Source organism: Tilletiaria anomala, assembly GCF_000711695.1.
Source record: "Tilletiaria anomala UBC 951 chromosome Unknown K437scaffold_96, whole genome shotgun sequence".
NCBI classification, from domain to species: Eukaryota; Fungi; Basidiomycota; class Exobasidiomycetes; order Georgefischeriales; family Tilletiariaceae; genus Tilletiaria; species Tilletiaria anomala.
This window is the reverse complement of record NW_013546926.1, coordinates 57,737-73,911: the sequence shown is the minus strand read 5'-3', so window position 1 is coordinate 73,911 and position 16,175 is coordinate 57,737. Positions and strand designations below refer to the sequence as shown.

The window sequence follows — 16,175 nt, the reverse complement described above, 5'->3', positions numbered from 1 at the left end:
GAGCACCATACAGTGCAAATACCATGGTCCACCACGAGTGCTAACAGGGAAGAGGCACACTGGTGGATATGCCCATAGTGATATTCCCCGTGCCGCGGCAGGGCTGAATGGACCGTCACGTGAGCTGCTCCGTCGTTCCCAACACAATGCAGCAGAATGGGAGAAGGTGGACCGCGGCACACATGCAACCCTACTCCCATCGGGTCATTTTTCTATGTGGTTGCAAGTCGTATTCTGACCCCTACAGGGACTTGAACCCCCCACTCACGACGAGCAATCCTTGTGTTGTATAGCATAGGCGGCTCCGTTCGAGGAGCAAGAGGCGTTCTAGCCCTGACTTGCCCATATCAGAAACTTCAGGCCGTTCAAACGCATGAAAAATGTCTGTTTATAGTGAGGACATCTAACTTTGAAACGAGCCAAGATCCATTTAAACAACCTGAAAAGTGGGGATATATTTGGAGACATCTAGAGAGAAAGAGTCCATCGTAGTACAATGGCTAGTATATCGCTCTTTCAATAGTTGGTAGTTCTTCTACATCTAAGAACAGCGAAGACCCGGGTTCAATTCCCGGCGGTGGAATATCTTTTTGGTGCTCCCTGCGCCACAACTTTTTGGATCCCCATCTTCAATACATTCATTTATTTTGACTTGGTTGGCAAGCCCAGAGGACAGAGTGGAGCTTCTTGTTTTTGTTGTTCTTTGGGCTCTAACAAGCTTCGTCTTTAGGCTAACCCGATCAGTTTGGCAAGTGATGGCATCTGTGCTGCACGTTTGCCATGAACGCAAACATACCAGACCTTTCGTCCGAAGGGACCCTTCGGCACCGTGCAGCAGCTTCGGTGCCATCTCCCCCAGCGGCGACTGAAGCACCACAACCACCGCCATCAGCAGCAACAACGGAAGGAGGATCGACGTTCATGGATGCCCTGTTCTCGTCGCTCTTCCAGCCGGGGCTCAACCCGCCGCTGCACAACCTGATGAATTTCACGTTCTACGCACTCTTTGTTAGCCTTGCCGCGCTCATTTTCCTCACGTCCGGCAACGTGCACGTCATCGCGCTGCTCACCATCGCTGTCGGTCTGTGGGCGAGCGTGAACTGGTGCGTGGAGCGGGCGATGCATATGCACCCCGAGGCGATGTGTCATGCCTGTCTGATCTAACGTCGCTCTCATTCATTTGCATCAGGTTCCTTGCCGAACTCAAGAAGCTGCCAGTGTCGACGTTCCAGGTACAGACAGCACCGCCCGAGTCGCAGTCAGAAGAACCTCAAGAACAAAAGACAAAGAGCTGAAGCACTAAGCACCACGCGGCCCACGCACTGTCGCTTCAAAGCCCCTCGGACACATGCAACAGCATTTGAGCGCCCTTACCTCGTTCTCATCAGTGTACAGCATGTCGTGCTCCAATCCACAACGAACGCGGTGGCTCCTGTGTCGATTCGATGCGATTCGTGAATACACGAGCAAGGGCGCAATGTGCCACTCCCTGATCGCACTGCGCTCATCACAAGACACCCTCGTCGAAGCAGCGGGAGCACGCGCGTGCAAGCGTCAAGCAGCATGAAAGTTTTGACAGTGCGCGCTCCACTTCGGCGGACAAGCGGGTCACGAAATGATATTGCATCTTCCACCTTCACCATTACGGCCACGCCGCGTCTAGCGCCAGTACATGGGCGCATGTGGCTTGACTATCATCCACGCTTCGTCCAGCGCCTGCACCACTTCTTCCGGCAGGGGCCCTTTCAGGCTGATGTGTTCCACCATCGCGAGCAGATGGAGGAGAGGAGAAGAAGTCAAGCAATAGAGAGAAGAGAGGGGTTGTTAGCTGCCAAGCTCGGCTGGTTGCTCGCACTGGGTTCTCATAGAGGTGCATACGCACCTGTCTTGGCAATTCTGCTCGAGCTGCAGCGATCACAAGGAATGCAAACACTATCAGAACTTCCGATCGTTCGTCTGCACAAGCGCCCCGATAACTCACCTGAGCATTGGAGCTCGCGCCAAGTATGACGCCGTCCTTCTCCGTGAGCTTCGAGTGATGCTGCAGCCACCTCAACGCGAGCTCCGTCAAGCGCAGTGCGTGCTTCTCCGTGACGGGCTTGAGGTGCTCGAGCGCGGCAAAGTAGCCTCCTTTGACGTATCGCGCGCGGTACATCGTACCCATCTGGCTAGAAGGGTCGAAGCGTGAGCCTGGTTCCGGCACAGATGACTCGGAGACAAGCTTGCCGGCGAAAAACCCTCCTGCGAGCATATGTGCGATGAAGCGTCAGAGTGCGCTGCGATCAGAAGCTCGACGACGGTACGATGTGCTTTTTGGAACTCACCGGCGATGGGGTTGCTGTGGGCAGTTAGATGAAGTGACCAGCGAGATGAGCTTTCGACCGTTTTTTCGAACAGGTTCCCCATGCTGAACGACCACTCACTATACTACAACCCTCAGTCCGTACTTGCGGCAAGCTGGAAAGAGCTCCTCTTCAGCCGAGCGGGTGATGGCGTTATACATTGCTGTACATCATCCAGATACCACAGGTCAGCTTGTCGCAGTCGCCTGGGAGATGAAGTCTAGCAACGGCCCATGCACACATTGATAGATGGTCGGCTGAATGTACCCCTTGGCCTTACAAATTCCAACGACCTCGGCGACCTCCCACGCGGCAAAGTTGCTCAGGCCAAACTGCTGGAACTTGCCCTCACTGTGCAACTTGTCCACCTCCGCGCACGTCTCATCGAACGGCACGGAACGGTCCGGCGCGTGTAGGTACAGTGTGCGAACGCACGACACCTTCAATGCTGCCAGCGACTTTTCGAAAGTCGCACGCAACTTGGCGGGCGAGTGATCGCCCGCCTGGACGGGATAGACTCTTTCGTTCGGTTGAGCCCGATTGAAGGGCAGGTTGTCAGCTTGATTTTCCGTCTTGAACGACACGACCAAGCTTAGACAGCTGCCCGCTCACTTGGTGTCGATGGCATCACCATGCGTATCTAGGTCGGCGAGATATTCCTCCGTCGTACCCTCTCCATACATGCGCGCTGCAGTCGGAATCGGTGAGTTCATGCTTGGGTCATCTGCTCGCTCGCACGGCACGAACGACGGTCGAACCGTCCTTCGATGTCACCTACCAGTATCAAGCTCGTTCCCATATTTGCTGTACGTGTCAATGATCTCCTGTGCCTCCTTCTTGTCACCAATACGACAGCCGTTCGTGCCCGGACGGGATATGGTCATCGTGCCAAAGATCAGAGGCACGCGCGGAGTCGACATGGTGTCAGGTGTAAGCGCTTGCGATTATGGGCGACGCGAGATTGGACACGGGTTTTCAGAAATGGAAATGCGCCATGAACACCCTGCACTAGGCAACAGAGGAATCGTCCGATGTGCGGAGCGAGTGCTCTTGTCGACGATGCGGTGTTGAAAGTAAGAAGTGACCATTTCGATGCACCATCACCGCCCAGTCGCGTAATTGTTCGAGGGTGCGCTGGGTGCGCCACACACCCGCGTTGTGATCTTATTCAACATGCTACCAACAGTGCACATTCGCATCTAATCATCGACTCCTACAAAACTGCAGCACGATGCTGTTAGTAAGTCGCACAGCAGCCGTACAGCGCAGAAAACGCCCCAGCCCCGCGACTACGTCGCAGCCAGCACGGGCGCAGGCGGATCGCAACCCGCCCTGCACAGGCCGCAGCGAACCTCACAGCGCGCGTACTTCCCGCAGACGGATTCTACTGTACTCCTTGCGAGTGCTGACAAAGGGAAGTTGTTTTGTTGGATCAAATTACATTGTATAATTGGAATGGAGAGGGACGAAGAAGGAAAGAGAAGATAGAGGCTATGTGTGTGCGTGTGCGAAAAGTGCTCAAGGGCGAGGCGGGAGTAGAAATGTACAGACACCACGCACGACAGCCAGCCAGTGCAGCCGCCCGTGATCCGCATGAGGGCGGGACATGTTGAGCAGTGGCCGCTTGCTTGAACCGGCTGTCCACGCCATTTGCGCTCCTTCCACCACGCAAGCCGTATCCCGCGTATATTCTTTGTCTCGCCACAACGCACATCACGCGCGGAAGGAGTGATCCGCCTGATGTCCCACCTGTGCCCTTCCCCTCCTCGCTTCCGTGTGCTGAGCGGGCCAGGAAGCGCGCGGGCGCTGGTTTCGGTTCGCGCCGCGCCGCGCGCAGCTTGACCCGCCTAGATGCAAACACCCTCTGCACCCCTCTCCACGCCACCCTCGCGCGTCGTCCTTTACTTAGGTTAGCACTGTTAGGCGAGACAAAAGCAAAAATAAAAACAAACAGAAGCAGACGCGTGTCAGCATTTCCTGCAGCAGCGTCTCTCTCCTGAGCGCACCCCTCGTGGGGTGTGTACGCACCCCAGGGTGTTCGCTGCTCCTGGTGTTGAGGATAAGCGCGACAATAAGGCCATACAGACCGAGCACCTCGGCGAAAATCAGGATGAGAACCATGCCGATGAACAGCCTCGGCTGCTGCGCCGTGCCGCGGACACCCGCATCACCGACAATGCCGATGGCGAACCCGGCGGCGAGACCGGCGAGGCCGACAGACAGACCGGCGCCGAGCTGGATGAAGCCGGTGTACAGAGGCATCGGTGACCTGACTGCAGAGCAACGGGGCGAGAAGGGAGGGAGGGTCAGCAACGGATCTGACAGGTGCAAGCTGTAACATGTGCGCCCCGACTCACTGTCCGAGGAGATGAGCACACTAACGACCAAGCCATAGATCTGTATGCACAGCGTAGTGTATCAAGTCAGCAGCGAGCTCCACCGAGGCCGCCATGCAACTGTTGCTTGTCGCCCTCCGGCTAGGCCAGTCCGGTCCATGTACTCGAGACCTGGCAACCGTACTCACAGCAATGATACCTGTAGGCGGAGGCGGAGGGTACGAACAGAGAAAAGCGTCAGTAATGTTCTCGCTCAGCGACATCTCAGAAAAGAGCCGCGTGCTGTCAGTGCGGATGTTGCCGCTCACCAGCCATGATGATGGGAATGCTACACTTGATGAGCAGATCTGGTCGCAGGACACCCATGGCGGAGAGACCGACGCCGGACTTGGCCGTGCCGTACGAGGCGCCAAAGCAGGCGAAGACAATGGCGGCGGTGCAGCCCTTAACGTCAGAGGGAGGCAGCACGATCAGTTACACATCCCGAGGCTCGTTGGTGGCACAGGCGGAGGAGGGCGCGTCGACTCACCATGGCACCTGCGCGATAGCGTCCGCAGCGAATTGTGAGAGCAGCAGTGCGCCAAGGACAGCGTCAGCGAGGTTATGTGAAACAAGAAAGACGTCTACGCCCTGATGCCACGTGCGTATGCGACAGTGGTTCTTGCGCGAGCATAGACGCCAGCTGCAACTGCCCCTCAAAGGGGCGGGAGAGGAACGCGAATGCCGCTGGGTGTGCATGTGAGGGAACTCACCGAAGAACGGCGCGTAGACCGGGCAAAGCTCTGTGTTGATGTCAGTCATTGTGGAGGAAGGAAGGAGGCGAGTTATGCGTATGTGCTGCTGGTCGTACCAACCAATTGAAGGGTCAGCATGTATGGGCGAGAAAAAAGGAGGGGCAGAAGGGTGGTTGGAGCGTACAGAAGGGGAAACAGCACAATGATCAGTTCTTGACCTGCGCCCGTCCCGATTCTCTCGCTCGCTCGTCACTGCTACCTGCTGTTGCTAGCCGGTGCGGACCTGAGCTGCGCTCTTGGTTGCATGCACATACCTGCTTGCTCTGCTTCTGCCGCTATTGCTGTTATTATCTGCTGTCTGTGCTTGCGTCAATGCCATCTGTCAGCCTGCTAGATGGTTTACAAGAGGGGGCGAGTATGTGTAGCAAAAGAGGGAAGTTGACCAGGGGCGCATCGAGTGGGTTCTCGGTTCTCTCTTGTGTTGTGCTGAGGCTAAACGAGAGGCACTCCGCCTGTCTCCTCCTGCGCACGCCCACGACCACACACGCCGCTCCCTCTGCCCCCTTCGGTGCAGGCTGCGCTGGAAGCCCCCAGTGCGGATGACCCAGGGCGGAACAGCGCAAACGTGCACCGCACTGCGCCGCTCTCTGCAGGCAAGCCGCCAGCACACTCACACGACCCTACCAGCTAAACCACCTTCGAAGCTCCCACGCAGGCTCAAGCAACATACAGTCAAGTCACAGGCATCAGACACGCGCAACGACAGCAGTGGCTGTCGTCGTCTTCTTCGTCACCATCCAGGCTGCGACATGGTGCAGACAAAGGACCGTGGACCAGCGGCGGGACAGGGTTTGTTCGTCGGCGTTATCACACATTGAGATGAGGGATGCAACGCATGTAAAAAGCGAAAGTTTTAAATAGGCACATGCACATCATCTTCCAGCGTAAAGCCGTCCAGGATGGCGCCTGCACTGAGCCACCCCGCGAGCGGTGCGTTGCTCCTGCTTTCGTTCGTCGGGGCTATAGGCGCCGTGGGCCCCTCTGAGCCTTCGACCAAAGGCGGCAGCAGTGCAGGAGCAGTAGCAGTAGCATCGCCGGGAGCGACCCTCGCACTCCGCAGGAAAGCAGCTACACGCGCGTCTAACGCAAGCACGTCCGGCGCATCAGAAAGGCAAAAGCCCCGAGCACACGCCTTGGCCTGCCGGTACTGTGCGATTCCGGGAGCTCGCAAGTCGTGCTTGGCGTCAAAGTACGTCTGGTGGCGGGACGCTCTCGGCTTTTGTTCTTGTTCTTGTTCTGGCTGTTGCTGTTGTTGTTGCTCTTCCTGCGCGCCGCTTCTGCCGCACGCGCTGCGCTGCAAGCAAGCGGACCCATGCGCGACGTGGCGCCACCACTCGCGCTTGCACAGCTTGGAGAGCTTGTTCGAAGGCAAAGGCAGGCTTGCGCCACCGCTTGTGCGGCCAGTTGCCCTGCCGAGCGACGCGCCCATCTTGATGCCCACACCATTGATCTTGTCGACCGGTACGCCATCGACAAGACAGAACGAGTCCGCCGACGGGAGCACGAGCGGTGGGACAACGACAGCCCCAGGCGTCGTGCGGTGGTCGTTGTTCGTCAGCGCTGCTGGCGCGGCGGTGCTCGCGATGGCGGCGTCTCTGCCGTCCTCGAATGGTAGATGCGTCACGTGGACCAGCAAGGGGGAGCAACCGGGATGGCCCGATGCCAGCGCTGACAAAACGAGGCTCTGGACGCGCTCACTGAGCGCACGCTCGACGTCCGTCCGAAGTCGCGGTGCGTCCGCCGCCCATCTGCCATTACTGTCCTCCGTGCTTGCAGATGCGCGTACGCCGTCGCATCCGACCGTGATGCTGCTCAGCCGCACGGGCTCGATGATAAAGCGGGACAACAGGCTGCCCTGCAGACCGGCAACGCTCCACAGAGCCAGTTTATCGGAGCATGACATGCTAATCGAAGCTGGTGCGTCGGCCCTCCCTATGTGCGCCACGAGGAAGAGCACGGTGAGCGATCTTCTGCATTTGCCGTTACGTGATGCATCCACGCACCTACCTGGCTTGGTGCGCACGCGGCCTCGGAGAGCAAGACCGCGGCGGCCGCGAAGGGCCTCATCCTCGTTGAGCTTGGCATCATGTAGATTATGCGCCTGCACAGCTTCGTTCTCGCCCTCCGCAAGCAGCAGCGAGGAGGAAGCGTCGCCGCATGGTGCACGCGAAACATACATGTGCAGACTGTAAGCCGGATTGAGGCGCCATCCAGTGTGTTGTCCTGGACCGGCCTCGTCTACGTTTGTGACCATCCCTCGATCGGCCGGCAGGAATACGGGTAACGGCAAGTCGATATCTGCTCTGCCTGGATCGGCTCTAGCGGAAGCGCCAGCTGCACTGCATCCGCTGCCGCACTCCTTCACGAGCCGCTGCAGCAGCCACCTGCGCAGGCCCCTCCGGGCGAGGACTTCAGCATGGTGGTCTTGCACCAAATCGCCGTGCCTCGAGAGCGCTTCGTACGGCAGACACTTGACGCCGCTGGCCAGCACGAGTACACGGTGCTGCAGTTGCTGCAGCGGCGGCGGCGATGTGGCCGCGACTGGGACAGGTGTGTACGAGAGGACGATCCCGGCTAGGACCGTCCAGCGTCTGCAAACACCGAACGCATTGAGTGGCAGGCGTGAGCGCGTGCACAGGGCGACCTGTTGGGTAAATGGAGCACGCACCTCTGTTGTGCATCCTGCACCGGCTTTCCTGATCTCGGCGGCAGCGATGCGTATGCTTGCAGGCACAGCTGGGCGATCTCGTCGCCGGTCGTATTCGGGACGGTGTTCGGCGGCGTCGGCGTCACGTCGACATTGTCCATGGAGCCGCCAAGGGTTCGTTGGTCGAGCTCGGTATGGGCCTGCGCATTCCCATGCATTGGCCATGTACGAGCACGCTGCGCAGCGGATGACAGGCTTGCAAGGCGCGTTGCACGGCGAAGCAGATGAGGGCAGTGCCGAGTCTAGTCCTCTCCGCAGGGGGGCGATCGAATAACCATTCAAGAATTCACGACGAGAAGCCTTCTTTCTTTTCAGCATGTGCTATTAATTCTTTCTTTTTTCACTGGGTAGTCACAGCACTCCAGCAGATGGGCAGGAGAATTTGTTTGGTGGCACGGGCCACGCCGCCACGGGGGTGCGCACAGATCAGCATTGAGTATTTGAGTCTGCCGTGTGAAGCGCTTCGCATTCGGCCCTCGGAACCACACAATGGCAAAACTACTGATCGATATTAAGGATAGTAGGAAAGTAGGGTTTACACACTGCCCCAATGGCCCGCAGACGCAGGGCAGTCTACAATGAGCACGTTGCGTTGCACCTTGCAGTGAATCTACTTTTCTTCTCCAACCGCAACCCAACTTCCACCAAAGAAATAACGCCCCCATCTCACATCCCAACAGCCAAGCAGTTCCGTCCGACAGCAGGAGGACCCATTCTGCTGCCACACAGGCTGGTCATAATGCCATCGAAAGCCAAATCCGCCGGTTTGTCAGCTCCCGCAGCGGGCGAGAATGGCGGCGGATCGGGTCGCTCGACGCCGTCTCGCTACGCCTCGCGCACAGCATTCGACGGCCTCGCCGTCGAGGGAAATGATTGCGACGACGGTCAGGACGAAGAGTCGGAGGGGGAAGAAGAGGAAGAGCAGCTGGAGGACGACCGCGCTGCCGATCTGGCCAGACCCCTCACAAGGAGCGCAAAAAAACGCGCAGCGAAGCTGGCGAGGGAGGAGAAGCGACGGACGGCTAAAGCGAGCAGAGGGGCTTCAGACAGCTCCCAAGTAGCATCAGACGGCGGGGCAATAGACTTGGAAGGCGTACCACAAGCGCCTGCATCCCCCACCTCGGCGCCGACTCAGGCGGATACTGGTGGCAGCGCGAAAACTACTGCGGGCGCAGGCGCAGCCCCATCCTCACCTTCTTCTTTCTCTTCTTCTCCTTCCTCTTTGTCTTCTTCTTCTACTTCACCTTCTTCGTCTTCTTCACCATCGTCTTCTTCTAATCCGACGCCGCAATTAGCGTCCGCCGTCAGGATGGCAGAAAACATTCCGACCGCTGCGTCCGTCTCTGCGTTTAGCGCCGAGCCCATGGTGCGCGACTCGTCTGCCATCTCTGCCGCCGCCGCAGTAGGCAAGCATGTCACGCTCGTCGAAGCAGAGAAGATCAGCAACACGAAGGGCGCTAGCGCTGACACGCAGACATATTGGAAGAAGGTGTACGAGCGGACATTCTACACATTCGTCATGATAGGAGGCTTCATTGGTGCGTCCGGAGCCTTGGACGGCGTCGCATCTGAGCGACAGAGCGCGCTGACACTCCCGTGTTTGCCTTTGTCAATGTCCAGCACTGCTTCTTCTCGGGCACCCATACATGATCCTGCTCGTCATGGTCATCCAGACGGTCGTCTACCGCGAAGTCACCGGGCTATTCAATTTACCCAGCAGGCCGCATGTCACTGGCAGCAGCACGGGCACCAACACGCCAAGCGCCGCGGGGCCGCGGGTGCCGAGTGTGGTCAATGAGTTGGACGAAGATTACTTTGCCAGGGACAAGGGCAGGCGGCGCGAGGATCTGTGGAGCAAGACGCTGAGCTGGTTCGTTGCCATTTGCGGTGGTGTGCGGTGCAGCGCGGGTAGTGCGCTCCTGCTGACCAGCTTGTGGTTTCCTGTGCGCGCAGGTACTTCTTCGTGGTGGCCAACTACTTTCTATACGGCGAGTCCATGATCTACTACTTCAAGCACATTGTCTTTGTCGACGCATACTTTATCCCGTTTGCGCGGCACCACCGCTTCCTGTCATTCATGCTGTACGTCTTTGGGTTCATGGCGTTCATCCTGAATCTGCGGCGCGACAACCTGAAGCGGCAGTTTGGTCTGTTTGCATGGGTGCACATGAGCCTGCTGCTGATCGTCGTCAGCAGTCACTTCCTTGTGAACAACATCCTCGAGGGCCTCATCTGGTTCTGGGTACCGGCGAGCCTGGTGATCTGCAACGACATTTTTGCATACGTGTGCGGCATGCTGTTCGGGCGCACGCCGCTGATCAGCCTCAGCCCTAAGAAGACGATGGAGGGCTTCTTCGGCGCCTTCGCCATCACCGTCCTCTTCTCATGGGGCTGGGGCAGCTTCTTTCAGCAGTTCAACTATATGATCTGCCCGGCCGTGTCCCTGGGGATGAATGCGTTCAAGGACATCCAGTGCCAGCCGAACCCGGTCTTCCTGTGGCACCACGCGCGACTGCCCGCCGTGTTCGCGTCGGCGCTGACGCGCGTCCTCGCGCCCCTCACCGGCGGCAGGGCGATCGAGACGCTGCCGTACACGCCGTTTCAGTTGCACTCGCTCGTCATGGCCGCGTTCGCGAGCCTCGTCGCGCCGTTTGGCGGCTTTTTTGCCAGCGGCTTCAAGCGCGCCTTCAATATTAAAGACTTTGGCGACTCCATCCCCGGCCACGGCGGCCTGACGGACCGCTTCGACTGCCAGTCAGTGCTGTATCAGAGGAAGGGCATTTGGAGAGTACCCGCTGATGATCCTTCCCACACGCCTTGTCTCTCTCCAGGTTTCTAATGGGCCTGTGGGCATACGTGTACTACTCGTCGCTCATCCGCGAGCACCACGTCAGCGTCGGCTCGGTCCTACAGACGATTGTGACGCACCTGACGCTCGAGGACCAGATCGAGGTCTATCGCGAAGTCGGCCGCTTCCTGCACGGCCAGGGCGTGCAACTGTAAATATAGCAACCTGCCCCAACGAGACAAGGGTGAGGCAGGGCGCGTGCCGCAGTGCTGCGCGAGGATCGCAAAGAACTCTATAGGAGGCGTGGCACGCCCACCGCGTGTGTACAGTATACAGTCAACACTGTCAAATGACATGCCTGCTGATATTAGTCCCAAGCCAGCTTGCGAACCGCGTAAATATATTTTTTGGCTCGACGAGCGCTCGGTTCATTCCTCGCCAGAATATACACGGGGTGTATGCAGAATTTTGCCCAGACGCACGACGCCTCTTGTGCCTGTATGTAGATACGGACGTGTCAGATAGGAATGTATAGCAGACAGAGACAGAAGCGGCAGACTCTGGCGGGAGGCGCAATGTGCATCTTCAAGGGCATGTACAACGTACATTAGCACAATACCGCACCAAGAAAGCATTCCAGTTTCCACTCAGTGCAGCCTATGACACCGTGGAGAGGAGGAAAACTACACAAAGAGATGCTCGACAGAAATGCTGCTACGTACACGGACTTGAAGTGGTGGGGACTGTCTGCAACACGAATGCGAACCATGAGAACTACATAGCTTTCTCGCACGAGAGAGGCCCAATGGGCTTGCGTAGTGCACAGTGCATATGGTTCTCTAACAAAGTTCCAGGGGGCTTGCTGCAGTTGACGCCTGACGCGCTCTGGAAAGATTGTCAGGGAAGGAAAGGGGGCACCACGACAAGTAGGCATCGTGGGTTCCCCCTGTCTAATGCCAGCTGAGGGAGGAGTACATGTGGGATTCAAAGGAGAGCTGCGCTGCGAGATGACCCAGCACCGGAGTCCCGCAGCAGTTTCAGTGCATTCACCTGATAATTTTGACATGCATTCTTGGTGTTGTGAGCCAGTTGGGGGGGGGGTAGGCGGGGTTGGGTAGAGTGCCGTGCTGGATTGGGTGCCTCCTTGCAGCATGCGCAAAGCGAGCCGGCGGCACAGAAACGGGAACACGGCGACTCGTCTCGAGTGGGGGGGCACAGTATGTACACACTCCCCATACATGCCACGCCGCAACCAGCACGCCAGTCAACCAACCACAACGAAGACGTCTCTCACTCACTCGCCACTTGCATCCTTTCTCCTCCATCCGCTCCCTCCTCCTCGTCGCCATTGCTCTTAACCACCTCCTCCTCGGCCCCCACATACGCTACGACTCTCACTTGATTGTTCATACCTCCAAGCAGCTTGCTCCAGCCCAACCCACTGTTCGATAGGATCCATTCACCTGTTGCTCTCCCTCGCTTCGCGCATCGTCACCATGAGGACCACCTTCGTCTCTCTCACCGCCCTCGCGCTCTCCAGCCTCGTTGCAGCAGCCGCCTCTGGTGGCGGATTGGCCAACGTTGAAGCGCACAAGCGTAGGATCGAGAGCCGCGCTGCCGCCAAACAGGCCTCAGCCAGTTCCAGTGCCCCCGCTGACGTCGCCGCCTCCATTGCACAGGCCGTCACGCAGTTTCAGGCGGCGCAGCTTGTTCCCAAGCCCATCCAGCAGGCCTGGCTCAATCCCCTCGCCGCACTGACGATCAGCTACGACGGCAAGCCCGCTGTGCTCGGCAGCAAGCAGGCCGTCGCAGACTTGCAGTCGCGCCCGATCTACTCGCTCAACTACACCAGCTCCGCCTCGGCCGATGCGGCCGCCTTTACCAACAGCGCCAAGTTCACCGTCATGTTCATCGACGCCAGCTTCGTCGGCGATAACTCCATCGGCAACAATGTAACCCGTCACTACCTCGTAAGTCTGGCCCTCGGCCGTCATCGTCTTTGCATGGTTTCACTCGCTCGTGCCGGCACTAACATTCGGCGATTTCTCTTTTAGGGCAACGACTACACAATTGACACACAGACGGGCGCCCTGCAGGGCGGCACACCGATCACCAAGTACGCGGCCCCTCTCCCGTGAGTGGATCCTGCTCTGCATGCTTTCCCTGCTGCTTGCTCACCCTTCTTACGCCTGCAGTAAGAGCGGCGACCCCCCGCACCGGTACATGCAGCTCGTCTGGGCGCAGCCGGCGTCCTTCAAGGCGCCTGCACTGCCCGCCGAGGGCTCGGGTGTCGAGTCATGGGACGTGTCGTCGTACGTGACCCAGGCGGGCCTGCAGCACATTGTCGCCCTGAGCTACATCCAGGTGCAGGTCGGCACCTCTTCGCAGGTGGCCGCGACGTCCGCGCCGGCGGCGGCCAGCGTCGCGTCGGCCAGCGCGAGCGCCCTCGCTGCGCTCAGTGGCAGCTCGACCACTGCGCCATCCGCGACGTCCACCGGTGCCAATGGCTCCAAGAATGCCGCGGTCAGCACCCTCCCCGCCGCGTCGCTCGCGCTCGTCCTCGCCGGCTTTGGTGCCGCGGGCGTCTTGGCGCTCTGAGCAACTGGGGCTGTCCGCATCGTCTGTCTTGGCTGCACGCTGCTGGTCAGCGTGCATGCGTATCGCGAGCGCGCTGCCCACTTCTTTTCGTGCTTGACATGCAGCTCGCTCCTCTTCTCGTGCTACCCCTGGACAGCCAGCCAATCAAGCAAGCAATGCAGCCAGGTTGCTGCCGCTCATTTTTTCATGCCTTGGTTTCCCTCTTGTTGCTCGAGCCCTCTTGAGGAGTTGTTGGCGTCGTTATGCTGCTGCCTCCGAGAAGGCTAGTCTGTTGCCATGTACGGCTCGGCCCGTTCGCGCTGCAGCGGACCACTCCATCTTGCCGGGCGCTTTTCTCCCATCTCATCCGCTTGGGCAATCACCAACTCATCAACCCTGGTCTTCTCCCTCGAGAGGATGCAGCGCCACCGAATGACCGACCCCCCGACCGCCGCTTCGTAACCCTTGTGTATCGCAGTCATCTATATGCAGTGCATGAACATTGGACCTGTTCTGGAATTTAGAATTACAGCGGCTGACGAGCTTGCGCTTGGCTGTTTTGGCTTCTGCCAGGCTAGCCTGCGCCGAGGAGGAGGTTGAGCATGCGTTCGGCGGGATGCACAGCAGAAAGCATAACCCCTGGGAAAGCGCCGTCGACCCTATGCATGCTGCACCATACGCAATACGTCTGCTCGGCCGCAGTTGTGTATAGCTTGCATTGTCGGAAGCACGCGTGAGGCGTCTACTCGAGCTCTTCAGAATGGCCGACAGCTTTGCAGCTATGCCGTCACGGAATGGTTTCAATGTGACAGTGAAGCAAAATGAAATAATCGAAGAGATTGGTGAAGCGGGGACGTGGGAGTCGAGGCGTGTGCTTGACTTGCCAGCTGTCTCATTGTGCTTCTCGGAATCTCGAAGTCTCGAACCGCACCACATATACCACGACACTGCCCGCACCCCGCACAACTTGACCAGCGTTCATGCATTCTTAACAGCAACGCCTACGCTGAGACGAAGAGGAGTCAGGGAATAGCTTAGCCGCTAGAGGCTCAGGTCTCGACCGCATGTCTTCCGAGTTGGCGAGTTGGGCGCGACGCACGAAGCAGAACACAGATGGCTTGTTGGCGAGTCAAGTGCTGCTGACTCTGTCCCCTTGTGACCCGTAGCTAGCTTGTTGATCTATCTGCGAACTCTTTTTGGCACTCACCTCCAGCCGCTGCGCTGACCGATGGCTCGGGAAAGCTGTCCCTCCTGGAAGCTAGCGAGCGCACTGCACAAGGCTTCGGCGTCCATGCCCTGCCTGACGCCGCTGTCGAGAAACGCAACACCACCAGCATACTTGCACGGCAGGTTGTCGCTCGCGGCGGCAAGCGCGCAAGGATTGCATCACCGATATGCCCACTTCGGCACCACTCAGTCTCGTGCTGGGCTTCGCGAATGACGATGACGGGGGCACACATGGTGCCACCGGCACATCTCAGCAGAATGCCTTTGGCCCGGCGATACCGCGGAGCAACTGGCGCCGAACCCTTTCTCTGCTCCGTCCCCATATTCATGCTCGCGCTCGGCCGCTGGCCGGCAGGCCAATGACCAGTAATGAAGCAGCGAGGCACGCAGATCCTGGTGAAGCGCTCGAAGAGGACATAGACAACCCCTGGGGTCCCGAAGATGGCACATTCTTTGACGATGATAGCGCTTATCAGGATGGCCTCGGCGGGAGGAGCAGCAGCGACAGCGATTCCGAGCAGGATCCACGGGAACGCGAAGCAGGAGGCAAAGCGCCCTCACCGCCGCAACTTCCTCCGTATACGCAGCACGGGTTCACGCCTGGCTGGACAACAGCTATCACGACGTGGTGGGAAGACGCGCCGCTTGCAAGCAGCAGCAGCTCTGTGCGCACGCTCGTAGCAGGTACCGTGCTTCCCATCCGACGTGGCTTCGATGCAAGTCAGTCTGGCGCCCCTCGTGCCGGCCTGCAAGGAGCCGGTGACGTGCTGCAGAAGCGCAGCTCCGTCTCCTCTCTCCGCCGCGCACGCGCGAACGAGAGCTCTCTGAGCTCGGCGCAAAGCTCAGCGATGGGCAACCCGCTCCTGTCCCGTGTTGTTGTGGATGCTGCTGCTGCTGCTGCGGCCGCCGCCGCATTAACAGATACGAAAGGCTTGGAGAGCAGAAAGACGAGGCGCAAGATAACCGTGCTCGGCGGTACGCCGGGCTATCGGGTAGCCCTGGGATTCCAGGATGGCTCTGTGTGGATCATGAAATCGGATCTTCATGAGCCGGCAAGGCATCAGGGTGCTATTGTAGCGCCTGGGAATGGCGAGGCGGACGTTGGGCTCCTTTCGCCTACCCAGCTTCGCTCGCACGGAGCGGCGTCGCCCCGCCGCCCATTATCGGGGAGCTCAACACCAGGTCAGGGACGGCTGAGAAGCATCTCCGCCACAAAGCAACAACAACAGCAGCATCAACAGTTTCAGCAGGCGCGTGTGCCGAGCATCTCGGGTTTCGCGCCCGAGCCGCCATCTGCATCGGAACTGACGAGCCAAGGTGTGGTCGTGATGGCTAGCCCGCCGAGCTTTTCGCAAGACACTGATGCGCACAGCGCGGCGGACTCTTCTGCCGCCTCTGCCTCGA

General features: G+C 58.8%; 7 protein-coding genes and 1 non-coding gene across 8 annotated transcripts; 4 read left to right on the top strand and 4 right to left on the bottom strand.

Annotated features, from left to right (window-relative positions):
• The first annotated feature begins 482 nt into the window (after positions 1-482).
• On the top strand, positions 483-583 carry K437DRAFT_t52. Its single transcript has one exon. It is a non-coding gene; the product is annotated as a tRNA-Glu (tRNA).
• Positions 584-780: 197 nt separating this feature from the next.
• On the top strand, positions 781-1,295 carry K437DRAFT_270107 (Pkr1-domain-containing protein; the record flags this gene model as incomplete). Its single annotated transcript, XM_013385815.1, has 2 exons — positions 781-1,103; positions 1,190-1,295. 2 exons carry the CDS (start codon positions 781-783, stop codon positions 1,293-1,295), a joined length of 429 nt encoding a protein of 142 aa, XP_013241269.1.
• Positions 1,296-1,533: 238 nt separating this feature from the next.
• On the bottom strand, positions 1,534-3,393 carry K437DRAFT_258812 (Aldo/keto reductase). Its single transcript, XM_013385814.1, has 8 exons — positions 3,121-3,393; positions 2,955-3,030; positions 2,584-2,861; positions 2,424-2,505; positions 2,325-2,338; positions 1,982-2,241; positions 1,883-1,905; positions 1,534-1,750 (listed from the first exon to the last, which is right to left on the bottom strand). Exons 1-8 carry the CDS (start codon positions 3,260-3,262, stop codon positions 1,660-1,662), a joined length of 966 nt encoding a protein of 321 aa, XP_013241268.1. The 5' UTR covers positions 3,263-3,393; the 3' UTR covers positions 1,534-1,659.
• Positions 3,394-4,252: 859 nt separating this feature from the next.
• Positions 4,253-5,479, bottom strand: K437DRAFT_264398 (V-type proton ATPase proteolipid subunit; the record flags this gene model as incomplete). Its single annotated transcript, XM_013385813.1, has 7 exons — positions 4,253-4,258; positions 4,371-4,615; positions 4,700-4,739; positions 4,867-4,877; positions 4,987-5,122; positions 5,208-5,215; positions 5,431-5,479. 7 exons carry the CDS (start codon positions 5,477-5,479, stop codon positions 4,253-4,255), a joined length of 495 nt encoding a protein of 164 aa, XP_013241267.1.
• Positions 5,480-6,325: 846 nt separating this feature from the next.
• On the bottom strand, positions 6,326-8,280 carry K437DRAFT_270104 (uncharacterized protein; the record flags this gene model as incomplete). The annotated part of the gene is made up of 3 exons (XM_013385812.1): positions 6,326-7,404; positions 7,480-8,063; positions 8,141-8,280. The coding sequence occupies 3 exons, from the start codon at positions 8,278-8,280 to the stop codon at positions 6,326-6,328; spliced, it is 1,803 nt and encodes a 600-aa protein (XP_013241266.1).
• A 1,262-nt stretch (positions 8,281-9,542) lies between these two features.
• On the top strand, positions 9,543-11,182 carry K437DRAFT_227588 (phosphatidate cytidylyltransferase; the record flags this gene model as incomplete). Its single annotated transcript, XM_013385811.1, has 4 exons — positions 9,543-9,717; positions 9,800-10,049; positions 10,133-10,933; positions 11,011-11,182. The coding sequence occupies 4 exons, from the start codon at positions 9,543-9,545 to the stop codon at positions 11,180-11,182; spliced, it is 1,398 nt and encodes a 465-aa protein (XP_013241265.1).
• Positions 11,183-12,081: 899 nt separating this feature from the next.
• K437DRAFT_239118 (uncharacterized protein) lies at positions 12,082-14,057 on the top strand. Its single transcript, XM_013385810.1, has 3 exons — positions 12,082-12,937; positions 13,022-13,101; positions 13,163-14,057. Exons 1-3 carry the CDS (start codon positions 12,464-12,466, stop codon positions 13,563-13,565), a joined length of 957 nt encoding a protein of 318 aa, XP_013241264.1. The 5' UTR covers positions 12,082-12,463; the 3' UTR covers positions 13,566-14,057.
• Positions 13,862-14,846, bottom strand: K437DRAFT_192922 (uncharacterized protein). The gene has a single exon (XM_013385809.1). The coding sequence runs from the start codon at positions 14,478-14,480 to the stop codon at positions 13,935-13,937; it is 546 nt and encodes a 181-aa protein (XP_013241263.1). The 5' UTR covers positions 14,481-14,846; the 3' UTR covers positions 13,862-13,934.
• Between the last annotated feature and the right edge of the window lie 1,329 nt (positions 14,847-16,175).